General features: G+C 52.6%; 2 protein-coding genes across 4 annotated transcripts in view; both read left to right on the top strand.

Annotated features, from left to right (window-relative positions):
* znf609a (zinc finger protein 609a) overlaps positions 1-9,191 on the top strand; it is a 126,307-nt gene extending 117,116 nt beyond the window's left edge. Inside the window, exons 5-9 of one of the 2 annotated variants that reach the window (XM_062460899.1) lie at positions 1,928-4,268; positions 4,993-5,344; positions 5,490-5,822; positions 6,172-6,250; positions 6,527-9,191. In XM_062460899.1, the coding sequence (XP_062316883.1) occupies positions 1,928-4,268; positions 4,993-5,344; positions 5,490-5,822; positions 6,172-6,245 (3,100 nt within the window). In that variant the 3' untranslated portion in view covers positions 6,246-6,250; positions 6,527-9,191. Of the gene's footprint in view, positions 1-1,927; positions 4,269-4,950; positions 5,345-5,489; positions 5,823-6,171; positions 6,251-6,526 lie in introns of both variants that reach the window. The other variant, XM_062460898.1, reaches the window with a different exon arrangement.
* A 3,355-nt stretch (positions 9,192-12,546) lies between these two features.
* LOC134020708 (GRAM domain-containing protein 2A) overlaps positions 12,547-23,520 on the top strand; it is a 28,246-nt gene continuing 17,272 nt past the window's right edge. The window contains exons 1-2 of one of the 2 annotated variants that reach the window (XM_062460896.1): positions 12,547-12,756; positions 20,807-20,920. In XM_062460896.1, the coding sequence (XP_062316880.1) occupies positions 20,817-20,920 (104 nt within the window). In that variant the 5' untranslated portion in view covers positions 12,547-12,756; positions 20,807-20,816. Of the gene's footprint in view, positions 12,757-20,806; positions 20,921-23,520 lie in introns of those variants that run through there. The other variant, XM_062460897.1, reaches the window with a different exon arrangement.

The following is a 23,520-nucleotide window of genomic DNA, read 5'->3' as shown; positions in this document are numbered from 1 at the left end:
TTGACCCCAGGTATGTGCTCCCTGGCCGCAAACATTTCTCTCACACCGCGCTGCCTAAACTTTTTGCCGAGTGTAGGGAAAAAGTTGAGGAAGAGACTTATTTTGAACTACTACGGATCTGTGGTCTATCGTCTTAATTAGCGTTATCGAATGGAAATATAAATATTAGTGGTGGGCATAGATATTTTTTTTAAATCTAGATTAATCTCACTGTAAATTTGGCATTAATCTAGATTAATCTAGATTAAAATGGCTCATTTGAATTCCGCCGAAGGCATTCAGAATATGTGTGCTACCCAAATAATGACTAAAAGTAAGTCTTTGAGAACGGGTTTCTCAAGCCAGGTGGCGCATTAGACCAAGAGCTCATCTCCTGTTTCCAAAATGCATCACACACTGCTTGAGAAAGCTGTTCTACTATGATAATTGGTGATGAAAATAAATGATGTTCAATAAGATGTACTTGTGTTTATTAACTGTTTATTAGATTAGTTAGCTTGGCTGATGATAGAGCTGTGCTGACGGGCTTGCCTCGGTTGCACTCTAACATCGTAGTTTGACGACGACTCTTCCCCTGCGCTACATCAGTGCTTGGCCCGGCATCTTCCGCATTAGCTAAGGGATGCTTTGCGATTAGGTGGTATTTGAGACTGGAAGAACCCCTACAGTAGACTAATTCCGCATAGCACAAGGTGCAAACAACCTTAGTCTTGTCGAGGTTTCCATTGGGAAGCTTCTTAAAAATACATTTTCCCTGAAGCAAACCAGGCGGCTTCATAGCTGTATCCATGTTAGCACGTCACGTTTGATGTGATAATTTCATACACAAGGCATACACACAGGTTCTAAGACTCGTTCTCGCCCCCTACAGTGCAATTCGGCTAGATATACTTCCGCGCAAAAATATCAAGGTGAAAGTCATCATAGCTTGCGTAGTATAGACCCAGCTCCAAACCCAACTTTGAGAATAGATTAACGGCAATATTTTTTTTATCGCCGATAAGTCGCAGCGCGTTAACGCGCGTTAATGCCGATAACGGTCCACCACTAATAAATATCTACATTGCAATTTTTTTTACCCATATCGCCAACTGATCTATTTTTTCCTGTTGGCCTCTTGTCAGCAGCTGATAGTAGAGCTGTCATCTGTGGCTGTGATGACAAACTGAGCAGCTCCTCCTCCCCTACTGTAGTCATCTCCTCCTCCCCTACTGTAGTCATCTCCTCCTCCCCTACTGTAGTCATCTCCTCCTCCCCTACTGTAGTCATCTCCTCCTCCCCTACTGTAGTCATCTCCTCCTCCCCTACTGTAGTCATCTCCTCCCCTACTGTAGTCATCTCCCCCTCCCCTACTGTAGTCATCTCCTCCTCCCCTACTGTAGTCATCTCCTCCTCCTCCCCTACTGTAGTCATCTCCTCCTCCCCTACTGTAGTCATCTCCTCCTCCCCTACTGTAGTCATCTCCTTCTCCCCTACTGTAGTCATCTCCTCCTCCTCCCCTACTGTAGTCATCTCCTCCTCCCCTACTGTAGTCATCTCCTCTGTGATCAAAGGGGGGTTGGTGACCATGGCGATCTGTCACAGAGGGGGTGGGGGGTTTAGATAACGTGGATCACACGGCCTCCTCTCCTGGGCCTGTGAAAGGCCCCTCACTGGAACCTGAGTGTTGTGGATGATCCACCAGAGAGAGGGGGAGCTGGGGGAAGGACCAGGACTGTTCCTACCCGAGTGTCTCTGCTAGCGGCCTCTCCACAGACACACCACTCATTCAGAGAGCTTTCAACTTGACCTCCCTTTTTGCATCCCCCTTAGCAGTTAATAATGGGTGTTTATGAAGAGGCTACACTTCCCTGCCAGGGTGCCAGCTGTTGTAGAGAACAGTACAGTGAGGACAGTGTTCATGTTTTTTCATGGTCTTTCCCCTCAGGTTCTGTGAATCTCCTACCAGCGATCTGGAGATGAGGAGCGTCCGTGGCCGGGGGAAGAGGATGCGTCCCAACAGCAACACCCCCGTCAACGACAACAGCAATTCGTCCGACAACAAGGGCAGCAGCAGCAGCAAAACCCGCGCGGCTTCCAACAGCAAGGGCCGGCGGGGCAGTCAGAACTCATCTGAGCGTCGCACGCCACCCAACAGCAACACGGAGGACGTGAAGGCCAGCCCCTCATCGGCCAACAAGCGCAAGAACAAGCCTGCGTCCGACATGGAGCCCAACTCCAGCTCGGAGGACACCAAGGGTAGCAAGCGCATGCGCACCAACTCCAACAGCGGAGGAGTCCCGCTGCCCCCCCACGCCACCCTGTCTGTCCCCTCCATCAAGACAGAGCCCCCGCCCCCACCCCTGCTGGATCGCAACTGCCCCTCGCCAGTCCTCATCGACTGCCCCCACCCCAACTGCAACAAGAAGTACAAGCACATCAACGGCCTTAAGTACCACCAGGCCCGCGCCCACAACCACGACGACATCAAGCTGGACCTGGACGGGGACAGCGAGTACGGAGAGGACTCCACCCTCCATCCCGATCCAGCCAACTGCAATGGAGCTTCGATCTCCCAGAAGGCCTGCCTGTCCCCCGCCCGCTCGGTCACGCCTAAGGGGCGGGGCTTTGAGGCCCAGAGCCCCTCCCCCGGGAAGTTGGGTCCCAAGCAGTGCAAGAAGAAGCCTGGCGATGCCGAGGCGGGCGCTGGGGGCGTGGCCATGGAGGGCTGTGAGGAGGGGCCATGCTTGACGGACGAGGCCAGTAACGATGATGTCGACGACAAGAAAGATAAGTCCAAGAAGGCGAGCAGTGGCTCCAAGGCTGACAAGCTGGCCCAGAAAGCTCTAAAGGCTCGGCCCATCGCCCCGGCCATACCTCCCCAGCAGCTGTACTCCCTACAGACCGCAGGATTCCCCCCAACCGGCCCCGGGCACACCTCCGCCATGGGCTCAGTGGTTCAGTCCATTCCCAAGAGCCCGCAACTGAAAGCCATCCAACCCAAGCCTTCCATACTAGCGGAGCCCTTGTCTGTGAACCCCACCCTGAGCGCGTCCAAGGACAAGAAGAAGAAAGAGAAGAAGAAGAAGGAAGGGGGGAAGGAGGGGGACAGCCCCAAGGGGCCGGTGAGAGCAGGGAAGCCGGAGGAGGGGAAGAGCCCGTACTCTGAGTCGTCTGACCCCGGCAGCAGGAGCGACGGGCTTCTGAACGGCTCGTCGGACCTACACCAGAGCCGGCTGGCGAGCATCAAGGCAGAGGCCGACAAGATCTACAGCTTCTCGGACAATGCCCCCAGTCCCTCCATCGGCGTGGCCAGCCGTATCGAGAGCGGTGGCCTGGCCACGCCCCTCAACGTGGTCACGCAGAACGGAGCCGACAGCTCCTCCGTGAAGACCAACAGCCCCGCCTACTCTGACATCTCGGATGCCGGCGAGGACGGCGAGGGTCGGGTGGAGGGCGTCAAGGGTATCAAGTCTGAGGAGCACTCTGTCCGGGATGGAGCCAAGAAGGCCCTGTTCACCTCCCAGGCCCCCAGCAAGGACTCTCCCTACTACCCCGGCTACGATGCCTACTACTCCCCCAACTACACCAACCCCAGCCCGGGCGTGTCTGCCTCGGCACCCCTCCAGGAGGGGGCCCCGGTGAAGGTGAAGAAAGAGGAGGACCAGGAGCCGACGGAGGAGAAGGTGAAGGTAGAGCACCAGGAGGATCGCAAGCCTGAGCTGGGTCCTCTGGGGCAGCAGCAGACCTCTGTCATCCAGCAGCGCTCCAACATGTACATGCAGCCTCTCTACTATAACCAGTACGCCTACGTACCTCCGTACACCTACCACCCTGCCGACCAGGCCTACCACAACCACTTGATGAACACCAACCCGGCCTACCGGCAGCAGTATGAGGAGCGCCACCGGCAGGCGGCCGAGCAGCACCGCAGCGCCGCCGACAAGAAGGCGGAAGGTGCCGGGAAGGAGCGGGACAGCTCTGGGAAGGGGGAGGACTGGAAGCAGAAAGCCTCGGTTCCCCCCACGCTCTCCAAAGCCCCCAGTCTCACGGACCTGGGGAAGGGCGGGCCGCCGCAGGGCAAGCCCAAGGAGCCCAGCTCCTCGTCCTCGGAGCAGGCCCAGTCGGTGATCATGCCCAAGGGGGAGGACGCCAAGACGCCCGGCCAGCAGGTGGAGGGGCTGAAGATGAAGCTGAACGAAGGAGGGCATCATGGGAAGGATGAGCCCAAGGCTGGCATGGAGTCAGGGAGGCCATCCGCTATGGAGCAGGCCATGTGGTACCGACAGGTAGGCCGAACGTCACCAGATACTATCACAAGATCTTGACTGTGTTGATTGAATGTGTAGAAGTGTTCCAGTGTAATTGAATAATAATAATGTTATGTCGGCTGTATCTAATGTTGGCTGGGTCTTGCTCCTCTGTCCAGGAGCCTGACTCTGTATCTAATGTTGGCTGGGTCTTGCTCCTCTGTCCAGGAGCCTGACTCTGTCCAGGAGCCTGACTCTGTATCTAATGTTGGCTGGGTCTTGCTCCTCTGTCCAGGAGCCTGACTCTGTCCAGGAGCCTGACTCTGTATCTAATGTTGGCTGGGTCTTGCTCCTCTGTCCAGGAGCCTGACTCTGTCCAGGAGCCTGACTCTATCTAATGTTGGCTGGGTCTTGCTCCTCTGTCCAGGAGCCTGACTCTGTATCTAATGTTGGCTGGGTCTTGCTCCTCTGTCCAGGAGCCTGACTCTGTATCTAATGTTGGCTGGGTCTTGCTCCTCTGTCCAGGAGCCTGACTCTGTATCTAATGTTGGCTGGGTCTTGCTCCTCTGTCCAGGAGCCTGACTCTGTATCTAATGTTGGCTGGGTCTTGCTCCTCTGTCCAGGAGCCTGACTCTGTATCTAATGTTGGCTGGGTCTTGCTCCTCTGTCCAGGAGCCTGACTCTGTATCTAATGTTGGCTGGGTCTTGCTCCTCTGTCCAGGAGCCTGACTCTCGGCTGTGGCCCTACGTCTACCCTAACAAGTACCCTACCGAGGCGCAGAAAGCTCAGGAGGAGGAGAGGTGGAAGGAGGAACGCGAGCGGGACCGAGAGAGGGACCGGGACCGGGAGAGAGACAGGAAGGGCAAAGAGGACCGGGCGCGACCCAAAGAGGAGAGCAAGGAGGGGGCGGAGCCCCGGCCCTCGGCCCCTGAGGAGCACCGGGCTTTGGGGAAGGAGCAGCGCGGCACCACCCACATGCAGTTCTCCTCGCCGCTGGCCCAGCACCAGTCCTACGTGCCCTACATGCACGGGGCCTACGCCTACAGCCAGGGCTACGACCCCGGACACCCGGGCTACCGGGGCATGCCCTCGGTCATGATGCAGAACTACCCCGGTAAGAGACGTCAACCTAGCCCACCTGGAATCAGTAGTTATCCTATAAGGGTTTTGGGAAGTGGAGTGACAGCATTGTAGGTTTCCCAGTGTTGTTGTCAGGTGTGATGAACGAGGTCTTGTTGTAACCCTCCTGTCCCCCCCAGGGTCATACCTGGCGGCCGGCTACTCCTTCTCCCCCTACGGCAGCAAGATGGGGCCTGGGGAGGAGGGGGGTGAGAAGGCTGCCCGCGCCAGCCCCACCGTCAGCAAGGCCTCCTCGGAGTCCAAGGCCTTGGACATCCTGCACCAGCACGCCAGCCAGTACAAGAGCAAGTCCCCCACCGTCAGTGAGAAGACGGGTCACGAGCGTGAGCGGGGGAGCGGGGAGCGAGAGATGGACCGGCCGCGCTCTTCTCCCTCGCAGCGCATCATGCCGTCCCATCACCACCTGGGCTACCCCCTGCTGCCTGGACAGTACGACCTGTCCTACGCTACAGGTCAGTCTGCCCACACACACACCTAACACACACACACCCTGACACATACACCCTCACACACGTACACAAACGTAGACACACACACACCCATACACACACTTACACACTTTAACATTCCCGGAAACACACTTACACACACTTACTTTTCCTACCAATACAGATCATCCCTTCAGCTCTGACCACCTAAATCTGCTCCTACTTCTGATCCTTGATCTTCTGGTGTAATTTCTATATGCTATTTGTGCATCGCTTTGGATTAAAGCTCCGTGAATAAAGTGTCAGATGTAACGTCTCCTCCCTCACACCTGCCGTGATGGACGGTGACGTCCTCACTGTCTCCTCCCCCCAGGTCTGTCCTCGTCAGCCATCGTGGCTAGCCAGCAGGCCTCCGCCCCCTCCATGTACCCTCCTCCCAGGAGGTGAGGACGGTAAGACAACATCTTCAGCAGTGTGTCCAGTCACGTCTCTCAGCATGTTAACACAACCTGAGTAACACACACAGTCACGTCTCTCAGCATGTTAACACAGCCTGAGTAACACACACAGTCTCGACCTGTCAGCAGTCGTACTGCATACAAAACCAGCTGCTTTCTAGTGGTCACTGTGATGATTGTGTTTAATGGGAGGTTTGATAAAGCAGCACTGATTGTATAGTCTTCTTTGTCGTCACTGGGTGGCCTAATGATCTCTCTCTGTCCCTGCAGGGAGCCGGCCTCGTCCTTGGCCTTGCCTGGAGCCATGTGACTGGATCACATGATCAAGTGTGCGGAGCTGTGATCGTTGGACATCAGTTGACGGTGTTTGTTTGTGTTTCGTTTCTTCTGCCTGAATGTTCTTGCGGCGGCTTCTCCCAGCGCCCCGGTTGGCCGCTCCCTCCCCGGCCTCGCTGAGGCTCCTCGGCCGGGGGCTCAGGCAGGGAGAACGGGAAGGAGGTCAGACAGACTGGGTAGCGAACCCTGAAACTACACACTTTTCAGATTACCCTTTTTGTTTGGTTTTGTGTTTAGTTTTTGTTGTTTGAGCCAGACTTAGACGAGAGGGGAGCAGGGTTGGGATGTTCTCCTGCCTCTCCTCTCCACTCGGAGGTTCTCTATGCAAGCAGACGCTGCTCATCACGTACCGACACACCGGCCGTATCAACCTCACCCAGGAGAGGAGCCTTCCACTTCCTGTTTGATCTGTTGTTGTTGTGAGATGTTATTATCCGCCTACTTGAGTTCCGAGACAATATCCACATTTGGGGTTTTTGTACATGGCTTTTGTTGTAGTTGTTGCTTAGCAACAGCATTCACGCTTTCTTACTCTTTTACCAACCTGGCCATGGGCCCACCCTGCTTCGACGGTGAATCTCCCTCACGCCCTCCAACACTACACCCCCTCCTGCAGCCGCAGCTAGGGAACGATGCTGCTCCTTCCTCAGAACAGGCAGTACAGAGCAGCAGGGCTCAGCCGGGGCATGGCTTGATGAGGATCTCTACCTGCAGGTACTAGGCTCAGACAGGAGGACAGGATTACCCATGCGCCCTGCAACGAGCCGGGCTCTCGGACCGTTGGGGGCAGGACGCTCAGGGGTCACCTCTGGAGCTGCTGACTGCAGAAGCGGACGGGAGGGGCGTGTGGTCGGCGGTGTGGTGAGACTCTGGGGCCCTGAGGGCCAGGGGCAGGGACACTGTGTACACCCAGGACTGCAGCTGTGTGTCTGGGGCCTGCTGGGAGCGCAGACGCTCCCTGACGCTGGACACGCAGGGTCATGGGGAGGCTGTTCTGGGAGGTGGATGGACTGGCCTGCCGTCCCCAGAGGGAGAGACTCAGCCATGCTTTCATATTTATTCTGACTCTGGCGTCACAGAGTTTGGATTTTTGGCAGGACAGTCAAGCCTCGTTAGACAGCCTGCCAGTGTCTGCTCTACGCTCTCATCCCTCTCTCTGGTTGGGGAATGTCTACATGGTGGAGGAGAGCACTAGATTGGCCCAGGCAGCATCCTGTTGACACAGCAGAGCAAGCCGGACTCTGGACAACCCTCCTGTCACCCCCCTCTCTCCCCGCCTCTCTCCCCGCCCCCCCGTCTCTTTCCCTGCCTCTCCCCTGCCTCTCCCCTCTCTAACACACACTCACTATGTGGTTTCTGTATATATTGTACAGAGGAATTATTTTAAAAAAAGGTTGATGAATGCTATTGGAAACTTTCCTACTCTTTCTTTTCTTCTGTGTCTGTTAGCTTTCTCTTCTTTTCTACCGTTGTTGATATAATATGAAAATCTGTAGCTGGTGTAGCTGGTGTAACGGCTTTATAATTGAAGTGTTGTGATTGTTCCCCTCCCGCTCCCTCTCCAGCCCTCTACGTACGCTCCAGCGCTCTACGTACGCTCCAGCCCTCTACGTACGCTCCAGCGCTCTACGTACGCTCCAGCGCTCTACGTACGCTCCAGCGCTCTACGTACGCTCCAGCGCTCTACGTACGCTCCAGCGCTCTACGTACGCTCCAGCCCTCTACGTACGCTCCAGCGCTCTACGTACGCTCCAGCCCTCTACGTACGCTCCAGCGCTCTACGTACGCTCCAGCACTCTACGTACGCTCCAGCCCTCTACGTACGCTCCAGCGCTCTACGTACGCTCCAGCGCTCTACGTACGCTCCAGCCCTCTACGTACTCTCCAGCCCTCTACGTACGCTCCAGCGCTCTACGTACGCTCCAGCGCTCTACGTACTCTCCAGCCCTCTACGTACGCTCCAGCGCTCTACGTACGCTCCAGCGCTCACGTACGCTCCAGCCCTCTACGTACGCTCCAGCGCTCCCTGCGCCTCTTAGCAACCTGCCATCACACCTGCTCACACCATCCCAACAGAGATCACAGATTTTCTTTATTTTATGGTTTTCATTCCCAAGAGATACTGCTCGTGAGTGCACCGTTGTTCAGTGGGTAGCAGTAATGTCCCAGCTAAGCATGCTGGACCCAGGCAGAGGAGAGGGGTAAGACCAGCGCTGTCTGCTGAGAGATGGAGCAGCTCTCCAGACTGCCCTCGTGGAGCCTGTCGATCCAGTCTGCTTCTGCATGAGGCCTTCATCACCCTGACGGGCTGGAGGGCTTTGGGGCCGAAGCACTGCTAATAAACACACTGGGTTGACGTTGTCTTGGGTAAGACAGACAAGAGTGGTGGGATCTGCTTAGAGTGGTGGGATCTGCTTAGAGTGGTGGGATCTGGTTAGAGTGGTGGGATCTGGTTAGAGTGGTGGGATCTGGTTAGAGTGGTGGGATCTGGTTAGAGTGGTGGGATCTGGTTAGAGTGGTGGGATCTGGTTAGAGTGGTGGGATCTGGTTAGAGTGGTGGGATCTGGTTAGAGTGGTGGGATCTGGTTAGAGTGGTGGGATCTGGTTAGAGTGGTGGGATCTGCTTAGAGTGGTGGGATCTGGTTAGAGTGGTGGGATCTGGTTAGAGTGGTGGGATCTGGTTAGAGTGGTGGGATCTGGTTAGAGTGGTGGGATCTGGTTAGAGTGGTGGGATCTGGTTAGAGTGGTGGGCTGCTGGTGCACCAAAGGGGTGATTCTAACCACAAGCCTCCCTAAGGAACAGAAGCAGGTCAGTTAACATTTTGAACATTTCTAAGGAACCCAGATCTGAAGTCCAGAGACTGTTGGAGTCTCTGCTTACTCAGTCTGTCCCCTCTGATAGACAGGTTCTTACTCAATCAAGGTTAGTTTGTATTATCTGCTTGACCCAGTTCAACTCACCCTGTGTCTCACCTGGTTCTCCTCTGTAATGATGTCAGTTCATGTTCCTGGTGTGTGAATGTTGTGAAAGGTGGGCTGGTTCATTTATCACCTCTGCTGTTGACGCTCTGCAGAGTTCCAGAGCTGTTCAAATGATTTCAGTGAAGTTGGGGAAAACACAAAGTTTGATAACTTACAATAATAGTAATAATGTCATTTATATCTGTTCTGTTCATCGTCTCATAGTTTAAAACCAGTTGCCCTGTGCTGGTGGCAAGTTCTTCAACGTGAGGGAAAAGTGCTTGATTTTATTCTATTTTGGTAAAAGATTTTAGTTGTGTTTAGTCCACTCAGCCAACAGGACGTCAGCTCCCAGGCTGTCCTCACCTGGAGGGGATGTTGTCATGTAGGGTTTCCTGTTCCTGTTATTCCCTCCTGACCCCTCCCCTTCCTGACCTCTTCCGGACCCCTGCCCTTCCTGACCCCTGCCCTTCCTGACCCCTGCCCTCTTCCTGACCCCTGCCCTCTTCCTGACCCCTCCCCTTCCTGACCCCTCCCCTTCCTGACCCCTCCCCTTCCTGACCCCTGCCCTCTTCCTGACCCCTCCCCTTCCTGACCCCTCCCCTTCCTGACCTCTTCCGGACCCCTGCCCTTCCTGACCCCTGCCCTCTTCCTGACCCCTGCCCTCTTCCTGACCCCTCCCCTTCCTGACCCCTGCCCTTCCTGACCCCTCCCCTTCCTGACCCCTGCCCTTCCTGACCCCTGCCCTTCCTGACCCCTCCCCTTCCTGACCCCTGCCCTTCCTGACCCCTCCCCTTCCTGACCCCTGCCCTTCCTGACCCCTGCCCTTCCTGACCCCTCCCCTTCCTGACCCCTGCCCTTCCTGACCCCTGCCCTCTTCCTGACCCCTTTCTTACGCTGCCCTCCTGACCCCACCCCTTCCTGACCCCGCCCTTTTCCTGACCCCTCCCCTTCCTGACCCCACCCCTTCCTGACCCCGCCCTTTTTCTGACCCCTCCCCTTCCTGACCCCTCCCCTTCCTGACCCCGCCCTCTTCCTGACCCCTCCCCTTCCTGACCCCTCCCCTTCCTGACCCCGCCCTCTTCCTGACCCCTTCCTGACCCCTCCCCTTCCTGACCCCGCCCCTTCCTGACCCCACCCCCTTCCTGACCCCGCCCCCTCCACGTCTCTCAGCACTAGTGCTGTAGTCAGTATCAGTCATCGGTACTTGAAATAAAAATGTTTACAGCTTTTTTTTCTTATTGCTATGTTTTCTTTGGACCCCAACCCTCATGTTTGGACTCCCCCTCCCCCTGTGCTCCCCCCCCCCCCCCCCCAGGGTTTCTCTTATGTAAAGTGTACATTGCCACGTTTCTTTTTTTTATACAATACTGTAACTTGCCTTTGTACATTTAGGCAAAAAATAAATCTTTTTATGAGACAATCAATAATTTCTCCTGTCATCTCGTTTTCACATTGTACTAAAATATTGAAAGTCAATATTTGCAGTACTACCAAGACACTTTTAAACTTATCGCAGTCTTATATATCGTATTTATTGTTGATTATAACAATATATTACGTTTTTAAACGTTTTACTGTTGAAGGCCATTTTTGGTTTAGGAATTAAATTGTAGTATCTATAATTGACCACACGGGGGCTCTGTCTTACAGCAGAATGGTTCATCAACCTAACCTTCTCCGCCTGAAATGGACAGTGTTAGTGAGTAGACCATTGATACAATTGAACTCTTCAGAACATTAATCTGTTTTTTTAAATAACCCAATCAAGCCCTGTAAACGTTCCAAAAGGACTTTGCCGTTAACAGACGTGTGTACCGGTACCTTATGGGGTATGTGGGTCAAATGTGTTTATTTTATTTTGTCCAGTTAGGAGGATTTGCCAGTACCCTACTGGGCACCTTGACAGCTTTCATAGAACTCGGGTAAGCAGCCTGGCTGGAAATAAAAGCGCCATACAAACCTGCTTCTCCGAAATGGTTGCTATGGAAACACTGCGTGAAGTGAGGGGATAAAAGGGCGTCTTGTCTGTGCCTGATTGACAATCCTGCAGCAGGGACACGCAGCCGCGGTGCTGGGATGAGTACTACTGTATACTAGCAATAACCTGGTCTAGGTTTGATCAAATGATGTGGTGAGACACTTGGGTGTGGAGAAAGAACGTAGAAGAGGCTCTCCGGGAACGGTACTCGTCTACACCGAAGAGCAGACATGTAGGAAGACTACTGGTGCTTTCGTCAGACATGAGCGATTGGAATAGAGAAATCCACAAAGGCCTATATTTTTCTCGTTCAAAGTGATTTGAGTTACCGTGCCTGGCACTTAACATATTTATCGCACTTGCACAATAATAATCAGAGCATACTTCCATGCATGGTACTGCATGTCCCTGATCAGACGCGCCTGTGTGGAAGGGTTGGGACATTTAATGAGACACTTGCCTAATTAGAATTCAGGACAGCTCCTCGCGCTGCCGCACGTGGACCAGAACAGCATCGGACACACAATGCACCGCTTTCATCTGAGATTCTGCTACCAAGTCCTGTAGGCTACTCTCCTTCAAATACCTCCATCACCTCCTGTCCTCTCCTTCCAATACCTCCATCAGCTTCATCATAAAGGAATCCTTTGTTAGTTTATAGGCTAGTCTTTAAATCACGTGCTTCTGCTGCTGGGGAAATTAGGACATATATGTTTCTTTCCATTTCCCACGATTCCTACGAATGACGTATGAGCATCGATTAAGGCCCTACGACGCAGTGGCATTATCATTGTCAACATAATTTTACAGCTAATATGACAAGTCTTTAATAATGACCATAATCATGGGTTTGTATTATTATTCACCTATTAATTTGGCCAGTATCAGAATGTGTGACATTCTTGGTGTTCGCTGTCCACATCGTCGCAATAGCGAGATTTTAAAAAAAGGGGGGGGGGGGGAGGGAGGCGGTAGCTGTAAATACGCCACTGCCCACTGCTCCTGTGTTTAGCGCAACAAGTTAGAGGAAATGTGATCTGCTTGGGCTTGTTCACTGCAGTGACAGCTCAACTACTCCGAATACAGCTTTCTCTCTCAGACTACCTTTAACCACGGACCGCTGCTTGTTGAAGATGTGGACGTTCGCCCGAATTTCAGTTTGTTAAATCTATGGAAGTGGCATTTACTCGAGTACCTATAGCCTCTACCCGTAGCGTCTCAGGTAAGATACGTTTATGCACGTCAAATCCACAACGTTATGACAAAGCGCTGGATTTTAATCAAGTCTAAACTGTTATCTTTTTTGTCTGTAATGCTTTGGTGTCCTTGATCATTGTGCGCTTTGGCGTTACAGTATGTTCCTATATTCTGAAAACACCTGATTAGAATCTGGTGTTTACCACAATGTAATTACTCAACAAGGGGATGTCAAAAATTATAAGCTCCACAGAATAGTTTGAAGATTCGGGTACAAAATGAAACAAACTGTAAGATTTGTCTCATATATGGGGCTGTGGTTCCACGTAAATACATAATTGTCGGATATCTATTGTGCGTTAAATGGCATTTCAGTGATACAAAGAACCTCGAAAATAGAAATGCCATTATAATATCAGTCACGTGGTCGTAGGTACGCGGCGGCTGGAAACTGGCACCTAGCTTGCACGTGGTTTTCCATGTCTAAGACTCACATTTGAGGCATGCCTTTGTGATATGATTGATCGTTTTTCCAACAACTCCCAAGAGCCCATTTTAGAACCGGAGAAGTCATCACCGTCAGAAATTCTGTATTTGTCACCATCAAGCGGGTTGCCTGGTTCTTGTGTTAATGATTACACACGGTATTAAGTACATGCTGAGTTAGTATGTAAGAGGAAAGTATAACTGATAAGTTACTTCTCCAGTAGTCCTACGTTGTTGATCAATAACAACAATTAATATCAGTTTACTGGAATTATTGAGTAGCATTTTGAATAAGCTCTAGTGGTGACAGATTTCCATATTGATCTATGATGGGTAAGAGCAAAGTAGTGGAAATGAAAGTTTGTCTTACTGAGATTGATCTACAGTAATATACTGTACTCAAGGATTTCAATAATCAGGCCCAAGCAACATGATGACACTGGCTATTCACAAGGATATTCTCTATAATAACTTCACTTTTGCTGTAGTTACTCGGCAGGGACCCTGGGTCCAGAGTGACACAGCTCTCTGAAGTTAGGGACCCTGGGTACAGACACAGCTCTCTGAAGTTAGGGACCCTGGGTGCAGACACAGCTCTGAAGTTAGGGGCCCTGGGTGCAGACACAGCTCTCTGAAGTTAGGGACCCTGGGTACAGACACAGCTCTCTGAAGTTAGGGACCCTGGGTGCAGACACAGCTCTGAAGTTAGGGGCCCTGGGTGCAGACACAGCTCTCTGAAGTTAGGGACCCTGGGTGCAGACACAGCTCTGAAGTTAGGGGCCCTGGGTGCAGACACAGCTCTCTGAAGTTAAGGACCCTGGGTGCAGACACAACTCTCTGAAGTTAGGGACCCTGGGTGCAGACATAGCTTTCTGAAGTTAAGGACCCTGGGTGCAGACACAACTCTCTGAAGTTAGGGGCCCTGGGTGCAGACACAGCTCTCTGAAGTCTAGCCTTGCAGAAGGCTGAGGTAGTGTTGTCTTTTCTCCATGTGAAGAATAGGAACAACGAAACGCCCCCACAGTCTGGGGGATATGAGAGGAAGAGCCCTGGAGCTTCCACAGCGAGGATCATGGATGGCGGTTTTGTAAAGATTAAACAAGTAAACATGGGTGCTTTTATTGTGACTGCTTGAAAGACAAACCTGGTCTATCATGCTGTTGTCATGTATACAGTTGCAGCCTATTCATATTGGAAGTAGGATTAATGACCCATTGGTTGTAAATTGCAATCATATAACATAATATATTCACATTGCATCTGAAGGATATTAGCCGTATTACTCTGAGTGGGGCACATCATTCCTCTCTACATGTGGTAAACTCTCGGAAGCTGAGATGTGAGGGTTATAGATATTTTTGTCATTAATGTGCATAGCCCAAAAATTATAAACCTTATCATGAGAGGTCATGACAGCAGAGTATACACAGTAGTATAAAAGATCTACTCATAACGAATCATCCACCTTTAACCAGACCCAACTGACCACTGGGCCCTCAGGGTTTTGGTATGCAAAACCGCGGTGTGGGTTAGGGTTAGGCCGCCATAATGGTGTTTACAAGTTTACGACCCAGTAAGTCTGAATGGTCTGTAAGCAAAGGCTTCTTCCTGCTCTGATGGACAATGTGTGTTCTGCTCTGTGTGTGTTCTGCTGTGTGTGTGTGTTCTGCTCTGTGTGTGTGTTCTGCTGTGTGTGTGTGTTCTGCTCTGTGTTTGGGCTGCTGCCCTAACGAGCTGCTCTCATCACTCAAGGACAAACACACAAGGGACCCATTGAAGAGGTTCTGGAACCGTTTCAGTTCCTCTTGGGACTCGACCAAGCACAGCCTTAACAGGGGACACAGCAGTTTCACCCTCCAAGATCACCTCTTCATCTTGTTTCTGTCTCAAGTTCTAAAGTTTGTTCTGGAGGACAGACTTTATGATCAGTATTTACTGTAACAACATTCTACCTTTATCTGCATATGCTTGATCACATATGAATCTCACTGATGCAGGGCTTCTATGACACTAGTCTGTGTTGCTCTCCAGGGAGGGGGGACAAGAGAAAGGGAGACTGTATGGGTGGGTGGGTGGGTGGGTGGGTGGGTGGGTGGGTGGGTGGGTGGGTCGGTGAGGGGCAGCAGGGGTGCGTGTGGGTGAGGGGGCAGTAGGGGTGCGTGTGGGTGAAGGGGCAGCAGGTGTGGGTAAGGCGGCAGCAGGTGTGGTTGAGGGGGCAGCAGGAGTGTGTGGGTGGGGGGGCAGCAGGGGTGGGTGAGGGGGCAGCAGGGGTGGTTGAGGGGGCAGCAGGAGTGTGTGGGTGGGGGGGCAGCAGGGGTGGTTGAGGGGGCAGCAGGAGTGTGTGGGTGGGGGGGCAGCAGGGGTGGGTGAGGGGGCAGCAGGTGTGGTTGAGGGGGCAGCAGGAGTGTGTGGGTGGGGGGGCAGCAGGGGTGGGTGAGGGGGCAGCAGGGGTGGGTGAGGGGGAAGCAGGGGTGTGTGGGTGGGGGGGCAGCAGGGGTGGGTGAGGGGCAGCAGGGGTGGGTGAGGGGGAAGCAGGGGTGGGTAAGGGGGCAGCAGGTGTGGTTGAGGGGGAAGCAGGGGTGTGTGGGTGGGGGGGCAGCAGGGGTGGGTGAGGGGCAGCAGGGGTGGGTGAGGGGGAAGCAGGGGTGGGTAAGGGGGCAGCAGGTGTGGTTGAGGGGGAAGCAGGGTTGGGGGAGGGGGCAGCAGGGATGGGTGAGGGGGCAGCAGGGTTGGGTGAGGGGGCAGCAGGGGATTTGGAAAGTGACAGCAGAAGATACTTGGGGAACATTGAGATCTCTGACCTCTCACCTTTTCTCCTCCGTTCTGATTGGCTACAGAGGGGCCTAGACAGCGCTGCATGTGTTTACCAAGACAGAGCTGCATGTGTTTACCAGGACAAACGGAACACAGGGGAGAGATAATAATAGTTGACGTCATGTATTCCCCCCGGCAGATCTATTAATAATGTCAGCCCCTATGTGAACAGGCTTTTTATAAATCCGGTCTCCCATGGTAATAGGCATGTGTTTGATTGGAGCCTGTCCCAGCAGCGCGAGGGCAGCGGGGGGGGCAGCGGGGGGCGTGTAGGTGAGGGGCTGCAAGGGGGCATGTGGGTGAGGGGGCAGCAGGGGTGGGTGAGGGGCAGCAGGGGGGCTGCAGGGGTGGGTGAGAGGCAGCAATAGGGGTGCGGGAGGGAGTTAGTGGGCAGACAGGAAGTTGGAAGAGCCTGCTCATATTCAGGTAGAACACAGGTGAACTTAAAGACCGCAACCCTCCACCTAGTCGCAGAGCAACCAGCTCAACATGAACAACATGCTTGATCTGCTGCTGTTCTTCTACACGCACAGTTCAGATGTGGCTGTGGGGAAAAGCCTCTGCTGAGGGGATCACATGTAAACATGATGTCAGATGCTTGTGCGTCACCTGCCTGCGGTGTGGGAGGTGATTCCCTGTGTTGGTCTCAGGGGCTGAGGGATGATTTCCATGATTCAGTCGTTTGCTGTGTGGAACCGAAGACCTGAAGACCTGGAGCTGAGAGCTTCATCCTCACACAAGCTGTTCTGCGACGCTCCCAAACTGCTGTGTGTTTCAGCATTCTGACCTTGTGAGTGAACGACCTGTGGTGTTCATGTAGGCCGGTGTTTGCATGAGACTGTTGACCGTTACACAAGCCTGGTGAACTCTGATGTGGGAGCGCTGCCAGAACACCTTTTTTTTCTATTTTTTTTTTCTATTTTTTCTTTCTTTCTTCAGGCTGTTGCCATGGTAACAAGAAGAAGAAAAGAAAAAAGAAACATGGTGGTGTTTGAGAGCTTTTCCAAGCCAGGAGCTGGAAGCCTACTGATCACACTCACAACAAAGCTTCCAGTAAGTTATGGCAACACACAGTCCAGTCTGGACTGTGTGTTTCTTGTAAACAGCCTTTTTTCAGTGGTTTATTTTCATTTCCTTCTTCATTCTAAACCCTGGAGCCAGATTAAGCCTGGGTCTTGGATAAAGACCTGCATGCAGGAGTCTGTCTGTGTTTGGGAAACTCCCCTTTTTGTCCCGACCATGTGAACGCAAACACACAAGTGTTTCAGTGTTCTGAGCAGAGCTGGAATCAGATAGCAGAGCTGGAATCAGGTAGCAGAGCTGGAATCAGGTAGCAGAGCTGGAATCAGGTAGCAGAGCTGGAATCAGGTAGCAGAGATGGAATCAGGTAGCAGAGATGGAATCAGGTAGCAGAGCTGGAATCAGGTAGCAGAGCTGGAATCACGTAGCAGAGCTGGAATCACGTAGCAGAGCTGGAATCACTTAGCAGAGCTGGAATCACGTAGCAGAGCTGGAATCACTTAGCAGATCTGGAATCTTTCAGAGCTGGAATCACGTAGCAGAGCTGGAATCACGTAGCAGAGCTGGAATCACGTAGCAGGTAGCAGAGCTGGAATCACGTAGCAGATCTGGAATCTATCAGAGCTGGAATCACGTAGCAGACCTGGAATCACGTAGCAGAGCTGGAATCACGTAGCAGATCTGGAATCTATCAGAGCTGGAATCACGTAGCAGAGCTGGAATCACGTAGCAGATCTGGAATCTATCAGAGCTGGAATCACGTAGCACAGCTGGAATCACGTAGCAGAGCTGGAATCACGTAGCAGAGCTGGAATCAGGTAGCAGAGCTGGAATCAGGTAGCAGAGCTGGAATCACGTAGCAGAGCTGGAATCAGGTAGCAGAGCTGGAATCACGTAGCAGAGCTGGAATCAGGTAGCAGAGCTGGAATCAGGTAGCAGAGCTGGAATCACGTAGCAGAGCTGGAATCAGGTAGCAGAGCTGGAATCACGTATCAGAGCTGGAATCACGTAGCAGAGCTGGAATAAGGTAGCAGAGGTGGAATCAGATAGCAGAGCTGGAATCAGGTAGCAGAGATGGAATCAGGTAGCAGAGATGGAATCACGTAGCAGAGCTGGAATCAGGTAGCAGAGCTGGAATCACGTAGCAGAGCTGGAATCACGTAGCAGGTAGCAGAGCTGGAATCACGTAGCAGAGCTGGAATCACGTAGCAGAGCTGGAATCACGTAGCAGAGCAGGAATCAGGTAGCAGAGCTGGAATCACGTAGCAGAGCTGGAATCACGTAGCAGAGCTGGAATCACGTAGCAGAGCTGGAATCACGTAGCAGGTAGCAGAGCTGGAATCACGTAGCAGATATGGAATCACGTAGCAGAGCTGGAATCACGTAGCAGAGCTGGAATCAGGTAGCAGAGCTGGAATCACGTAGCAGATCTGGAATCACGTAGCAGAGCTGGAATCAGGTAGCAGAGCTGGAATCACGTAGCAGAGCTGGAATCACGTAGCAGAGCTGGAATCAGGTAGCAGAGCTGGAATCAGGTAGCAGAGCTGGAATCAGGTAGCATAGCTGGAATCATGTAGCAGAGCTGGAATCAGGTAGCAGAGCTGGAATCACGTAGCAGAGCTTGAATCAGGTAGCAGAGCTGGAATCACGTAGCAGAGCTCGAATCAGGTAGCAGAGCTGGAATCAGGTAGCAGAACTGGAATCAGGTAGCAGAGCTGGAATCACGTAGCAGAGCTGGAATCACGCAGCAGACCTGGAATCAGGTAGCAGAGCTGGAATCACGTATCAGAGCTGGAATCACGTAGCAGAGCTGGAATAAGGTAGCAGAGGTGGAATCACGTAGCAGAGCTCGAATCAGGTAGCAGAGCTGGAATCAGGTAGCAGAACTGGAATCAGGTAGCAGAGCTGGAATCACGTAGCAGAGCTGGAATCACGCAGCAGACCTGGAATCAGGTAGCAGACCTGGAATCAGGTAGCAGACCTGGAATCAGGTAGCAGAGCTCACTGGCGTCACGCACCCTTCACATCCACTGCTTTACAGAGGATTGGTTCGTATTTCTAGTTGAGAATATAGAGAATATCTCCTTGTTCTGACACGGCTCTGCCACTCCTCTAGAGAGCAGAGGAGAATGAGGCAGGCGTTGGCGTGAGGAGATCCCTCTGGTGTAAACCATGACTGCTGCTCTGCGCTTATGGAAGATATGCTGCAACCAGGGTGTATGTTCTGTTCCAGCCAGACCCATCAGCTGCCAGGAGAACTTATACATCCTGTGTTTAGAAGCTACTTGTTCTTGTCTGAAGGTGTGATCATGAGTTGTGTGCGTGTGAGAGAAAGAGAGAGAGTGTGTGTGTATTTCCTCACCTTCACTATTTTTACGCTGTCAAACCCCTCTGGTTCCTGTATGTGAGCTTTACCAAGTCTCTCTCTCTGTCTCTCTCTCTGGGACCACAGAGCTGAGGTGAAGAGACACAGTCACACAGCAGTCTATCTCTGTCAGATTCTAAATCCATCTGTCCCAGTTTATCACGCCAGTGCTGTGAGTCATCAGCGTTAGGAAGAAGGTTCTCAGCGTGTGAGATAAGGAAGGACCTTGGTCTCAGTGCGTCAGACCTGAAGAGGGACAGGAAGTGTTGGGACATGCTGAGTGGTGGTCTTATCTCCCAGCCCCCTCTGTGTTATCAGTCTCACTCATCTGTTTGAGCACAAAGTATCAACGGCACCTTGAGGTTTTTTTACCTTGCAGATTTCTAAACAACCAGGAAGTATTTTTCTTCTTCAAGGACAGCTGGAGAAGAGAGTGAGGATGTATTTATGTGCTGCAGTGAAATGTGTCTTAAGCATACTGCCTCTTGCTCAGACAACCTGGGAAACATTCTCTTTTCTCTGATGTGCTAATCAGCCGTTGTAAATGTGTTCTTTTGGGAGTAACAAAAAGGATAAACACCCACACAGACATTTTGTTCCTGCAAGGTTTACAACACTCACACCTCTGTTTAACGGTGTCTGATGTATTCCTCTCTCACTCCCTTCCTGTCCTCCTCATCTCTCTTGTGGCCTACTTCATTTCTACAGAGCAAACTGATGCTGTATGTTGCAGTGACAGCTACATTTTCACTTCTTAATCTTTTCTGTCTTCTACAGCATCAATAATGTTGTCTTTCTCTTTCTCTCTCATTCTTCTCCCTCTCTTTCTCTTAGCTGTTAGCATCTTACTCTGTCATACGACCTAGGATGCTGTCTTTGTCGACCTAGCATCCTGTCCTAGTGTGTAACCTGAGCACAGGTCCTTGTGATAGGGACCTGTGCTCAGGTCAGGAGAACTGAAAGAATCCTTGGCTTTTTGATACTGTTGTCATGGTTCTAACCCTGACCCTCGACCAGAGCTCAGACCTCCTGTCAGACCAAATCTCCTGGTCGAAACCGCTTTGCTCCTGCTTTGCTCCTGCGCTCCTGATCAATGGAGCCTCAGTCAACACGGCCGGCTGGGTAGTCTGTTCCCTGGAATCCTCTCCTCCTCTTTTCCTCTCTTCATCTCCTCCTCTCCTCCTCTCCTCCTCTCTTCCTCTCCTCCTCTCCTCCTCTCCTCCTCTCCTCCTCTCTTCCTCTCCTCCTCTCTTCCTCTCCTCCTCTCCTCCTCTGAGTGTGTGACCAGCTGATTCACCAGACCAGTGTGTGACCAGCTGATTCACCAGGCCAGTGTGTGACCAGCTGATTCACCAGGCCAGTGTGTGACCAGCTGTTGTTCCCTCCCCAGGCTGGAGAAGATGACGGAGCACCAGGAGCCGGGCGATGACATCAGCATCCTGCTCCCCCACGAGCTGCCAGACCCCCCCAGGGACGAGGAGGCACACTGCCCCCCACAGTTCAGGTACGGTACTGCAGCAACCTGCTGGCGGAACACAGCCCCCGCTCCAGGACTGAGGCGGGGAGATCCCCTACAGATGCTCATGTGGCTGTGGTTTCTCTCACATAACTGAGAGGCCCAGCAGATAGGCTGGTCGCCTGGTATCACATCAGATACCAGGTGACGTGAGAAGTCCTCTGACTGTGTCGTACGTACGGCTGAACTCCCAGCTAGCTCACCCTCAGAGGAGCTTCTCTGGTCAAACCAAGGACAGGCTTAACAAGGACAGGCTTAACAAGGACAGGCTTAACAAGGACAGGCTTAACAAGGACAGGCTTAACAAGGACAGGCTTAACAAGGACAGGCTTAACAAGGACAGGCTTAACAACAATACTGGTGTATTTAATACCTCACTCGCCTCGCCCAGCATCCTCTTCTCTAGCTCAAGTCTACACATGCACACAGCCTCACCCAGACACAGGGACAAGATCACAGTAGGGCTGTGTACATCCACTCATTGAATGTGTCATGTCAGTGTATTATTTTATTTTCCATGGCAGTGTTTTGTATACACATACGGTATTATGCAGTCACACACCTAAGGATTCAACATTGATGACAAGGTTTTTCTCAGAATCAAGGCTCCACCCCTTTCACACCCTTTTTCCAGAGCTTTTTTCTGGAGGCTTCTTTACTTCGTAGACACACCAGCAAAAAGTGGCCAGGCTGGTGTGTCGAGGTGTGTGTGGCCAGGCAGGTGTGTGGAGGTCTGTGAGGCCAGGCTGGTGTGTGGAGGTGTGTGAGGCCAGGCTGGTGTGTGGAGACGATCCCTCTTGCCTGCAGAGCTGCAGCCTGCAGAGCTGCAGCCTGCAGACGGTGGTGTTCAGCCCGGGTCCACAGGGAGCCCTCTTCCAACACACATAATTTTAATGAACGGGTCGTTAGCAGGCTTTTGCTGAGCTTCATAACGACCTGTCCGTGTGAATCAGGTGTGTTGTGAGCAGGGAAACATCTTTGTAGAACATGCAGGACAGGAACCAGGAGCTCAGGAGACGATGATATATGATGATGATAGCAGCATGTTAGTACAGCACAGGTGAAGGTTGGCTGGAGATCCTCCCTCGCACTGGATACTTCCAGCAGCCGTGCTCCCCAGGCAGCCGTGCTCCCCAGGCATGCAGCAGCCGTGCTCCAGGCATGCAGCAGCCGTGCTCCAGGCATGCAGCAGCCGTGCTCCAGGCATGCAGCAGCCGTGCTCCCCAGGCATGCAGCAGCCGTGCTCCAGGCATGCAGCAGCCGTGCTCCAGGCATGCAGCAGCCGTGCTCCCCAGGCATGCAGCAGCCGTGCTCCAGGCATGCAGCAGCCGTGCTCCCCAGGCATGCAGCAGCCGTGCTCCAGGCATGCAGCAGCCGTGCTCCCCAGGCATGCAGCAGCCGTGCTCCAGGCATGCAGCAGCCGTGCTCCAGGCATGCAGCAGCCGTGCTCCAGGCATGCAGCAGCCGTGCTCCAGGCATGCAGCAGCCGTGCTCCAGGCATGGCTTGTTTCTTAGTGACGGAAGCTGGAGTTGGGAGTCTCTCTGATGGATCTTTACGTCACTGTGTGATGTTCTAGTCACACAGTCAGGCTCTCTGCTGCTTGTCTGTGAGCTTCTGTGTATGTGTGGTGTGTGTGTGTGTGTGTGTGGTGTGAGTGTGTGTGTGTGTGAGAGAGAGAGAAACAGTCTGGCAGCAGATGAAAGGGCAGCAGTACTGTGTGTGGAACGATACAGGGAGAGGGGGTGGAAAGCCCCCTTTGGTGGAAGCACACACACACACACATGCACACTTACATACACACACAGAGAGAGAGAGAGAGAGAGAGAGAGAGAGAGAGAGAGAGAGCGTCAGCCTGCAGCACGTGCAGCCTTCTCACGTTTACAAGACTGGGATGCAGACTTTGTTATGTAACCAATATCGGAGGAGGGGAGGGAAAAGGCAAAAGCAGATTGAAGGCGCAGAGTGAGAGGAAGAGAGAGAGAGAGAAGAGATGAGGAGAGGGAGAGAGAGAAGAGATGAGGAGAGGGAGAGAGAGAAGAGATGAGGAGAGGGAGAGAGAGAAGAGATGAGGAGAGGGAGAGAGAGAAGAGATGAGGAGAGGGAGAGAGAGAAGAGATGAGGAGAGGGAGAGAGAGAAGAGATGAGGAGAGGGAGAGAGAGAAGAGATGAGGAGAGGGAGAGAGAGAAGAGATGAGGAGAGGGAGAGAGAGAAGAGATGAGGAGAGGGAGAGAAAGTGAGAGAGTGTCACACACGCACAGATAAAGATACACACGCACACTCCCACACACACACAAAGATACACACACACAGATACACACTCACACACAAAGAGATACACACACCTAAACACACACACACACTCTCTGCCACCAAGCCGTCACACGGTAGTTAAGTCACAGAGAGAGCCAGGATCCATGCGTCTGGAAATAATGACTATGCTGTCATCTTCCATTTGGGGATTAGATACCACACACACACACACCTGCTTGCCTGCCTCCCACACACACACACACACACACACACACACACACACACACTTGCTACCTCCCTTCCCCTTGACACATACACACACCTGCCTCCCTCACA

The sequence above is a fragment of the Osmerus eperlanus genome, chromosome 5 (genome assembly GCF_963692335.1).
Source record: "Osmerus eperlanus chromosome 5, fOsmEpe2.1, whole genome shotgun sequence".
NCBI lineage: Eukaryota > Metazoa > Chordata > Actinopteri > Osmeriformes > Osmeridae > Osmerus > Osmerus eperlanus.
The sequence above is the reverse complement of the archived record's forward strand: the minus strand, read 5'-3'. Positions and strand labels throughout refer to the sequence as shown.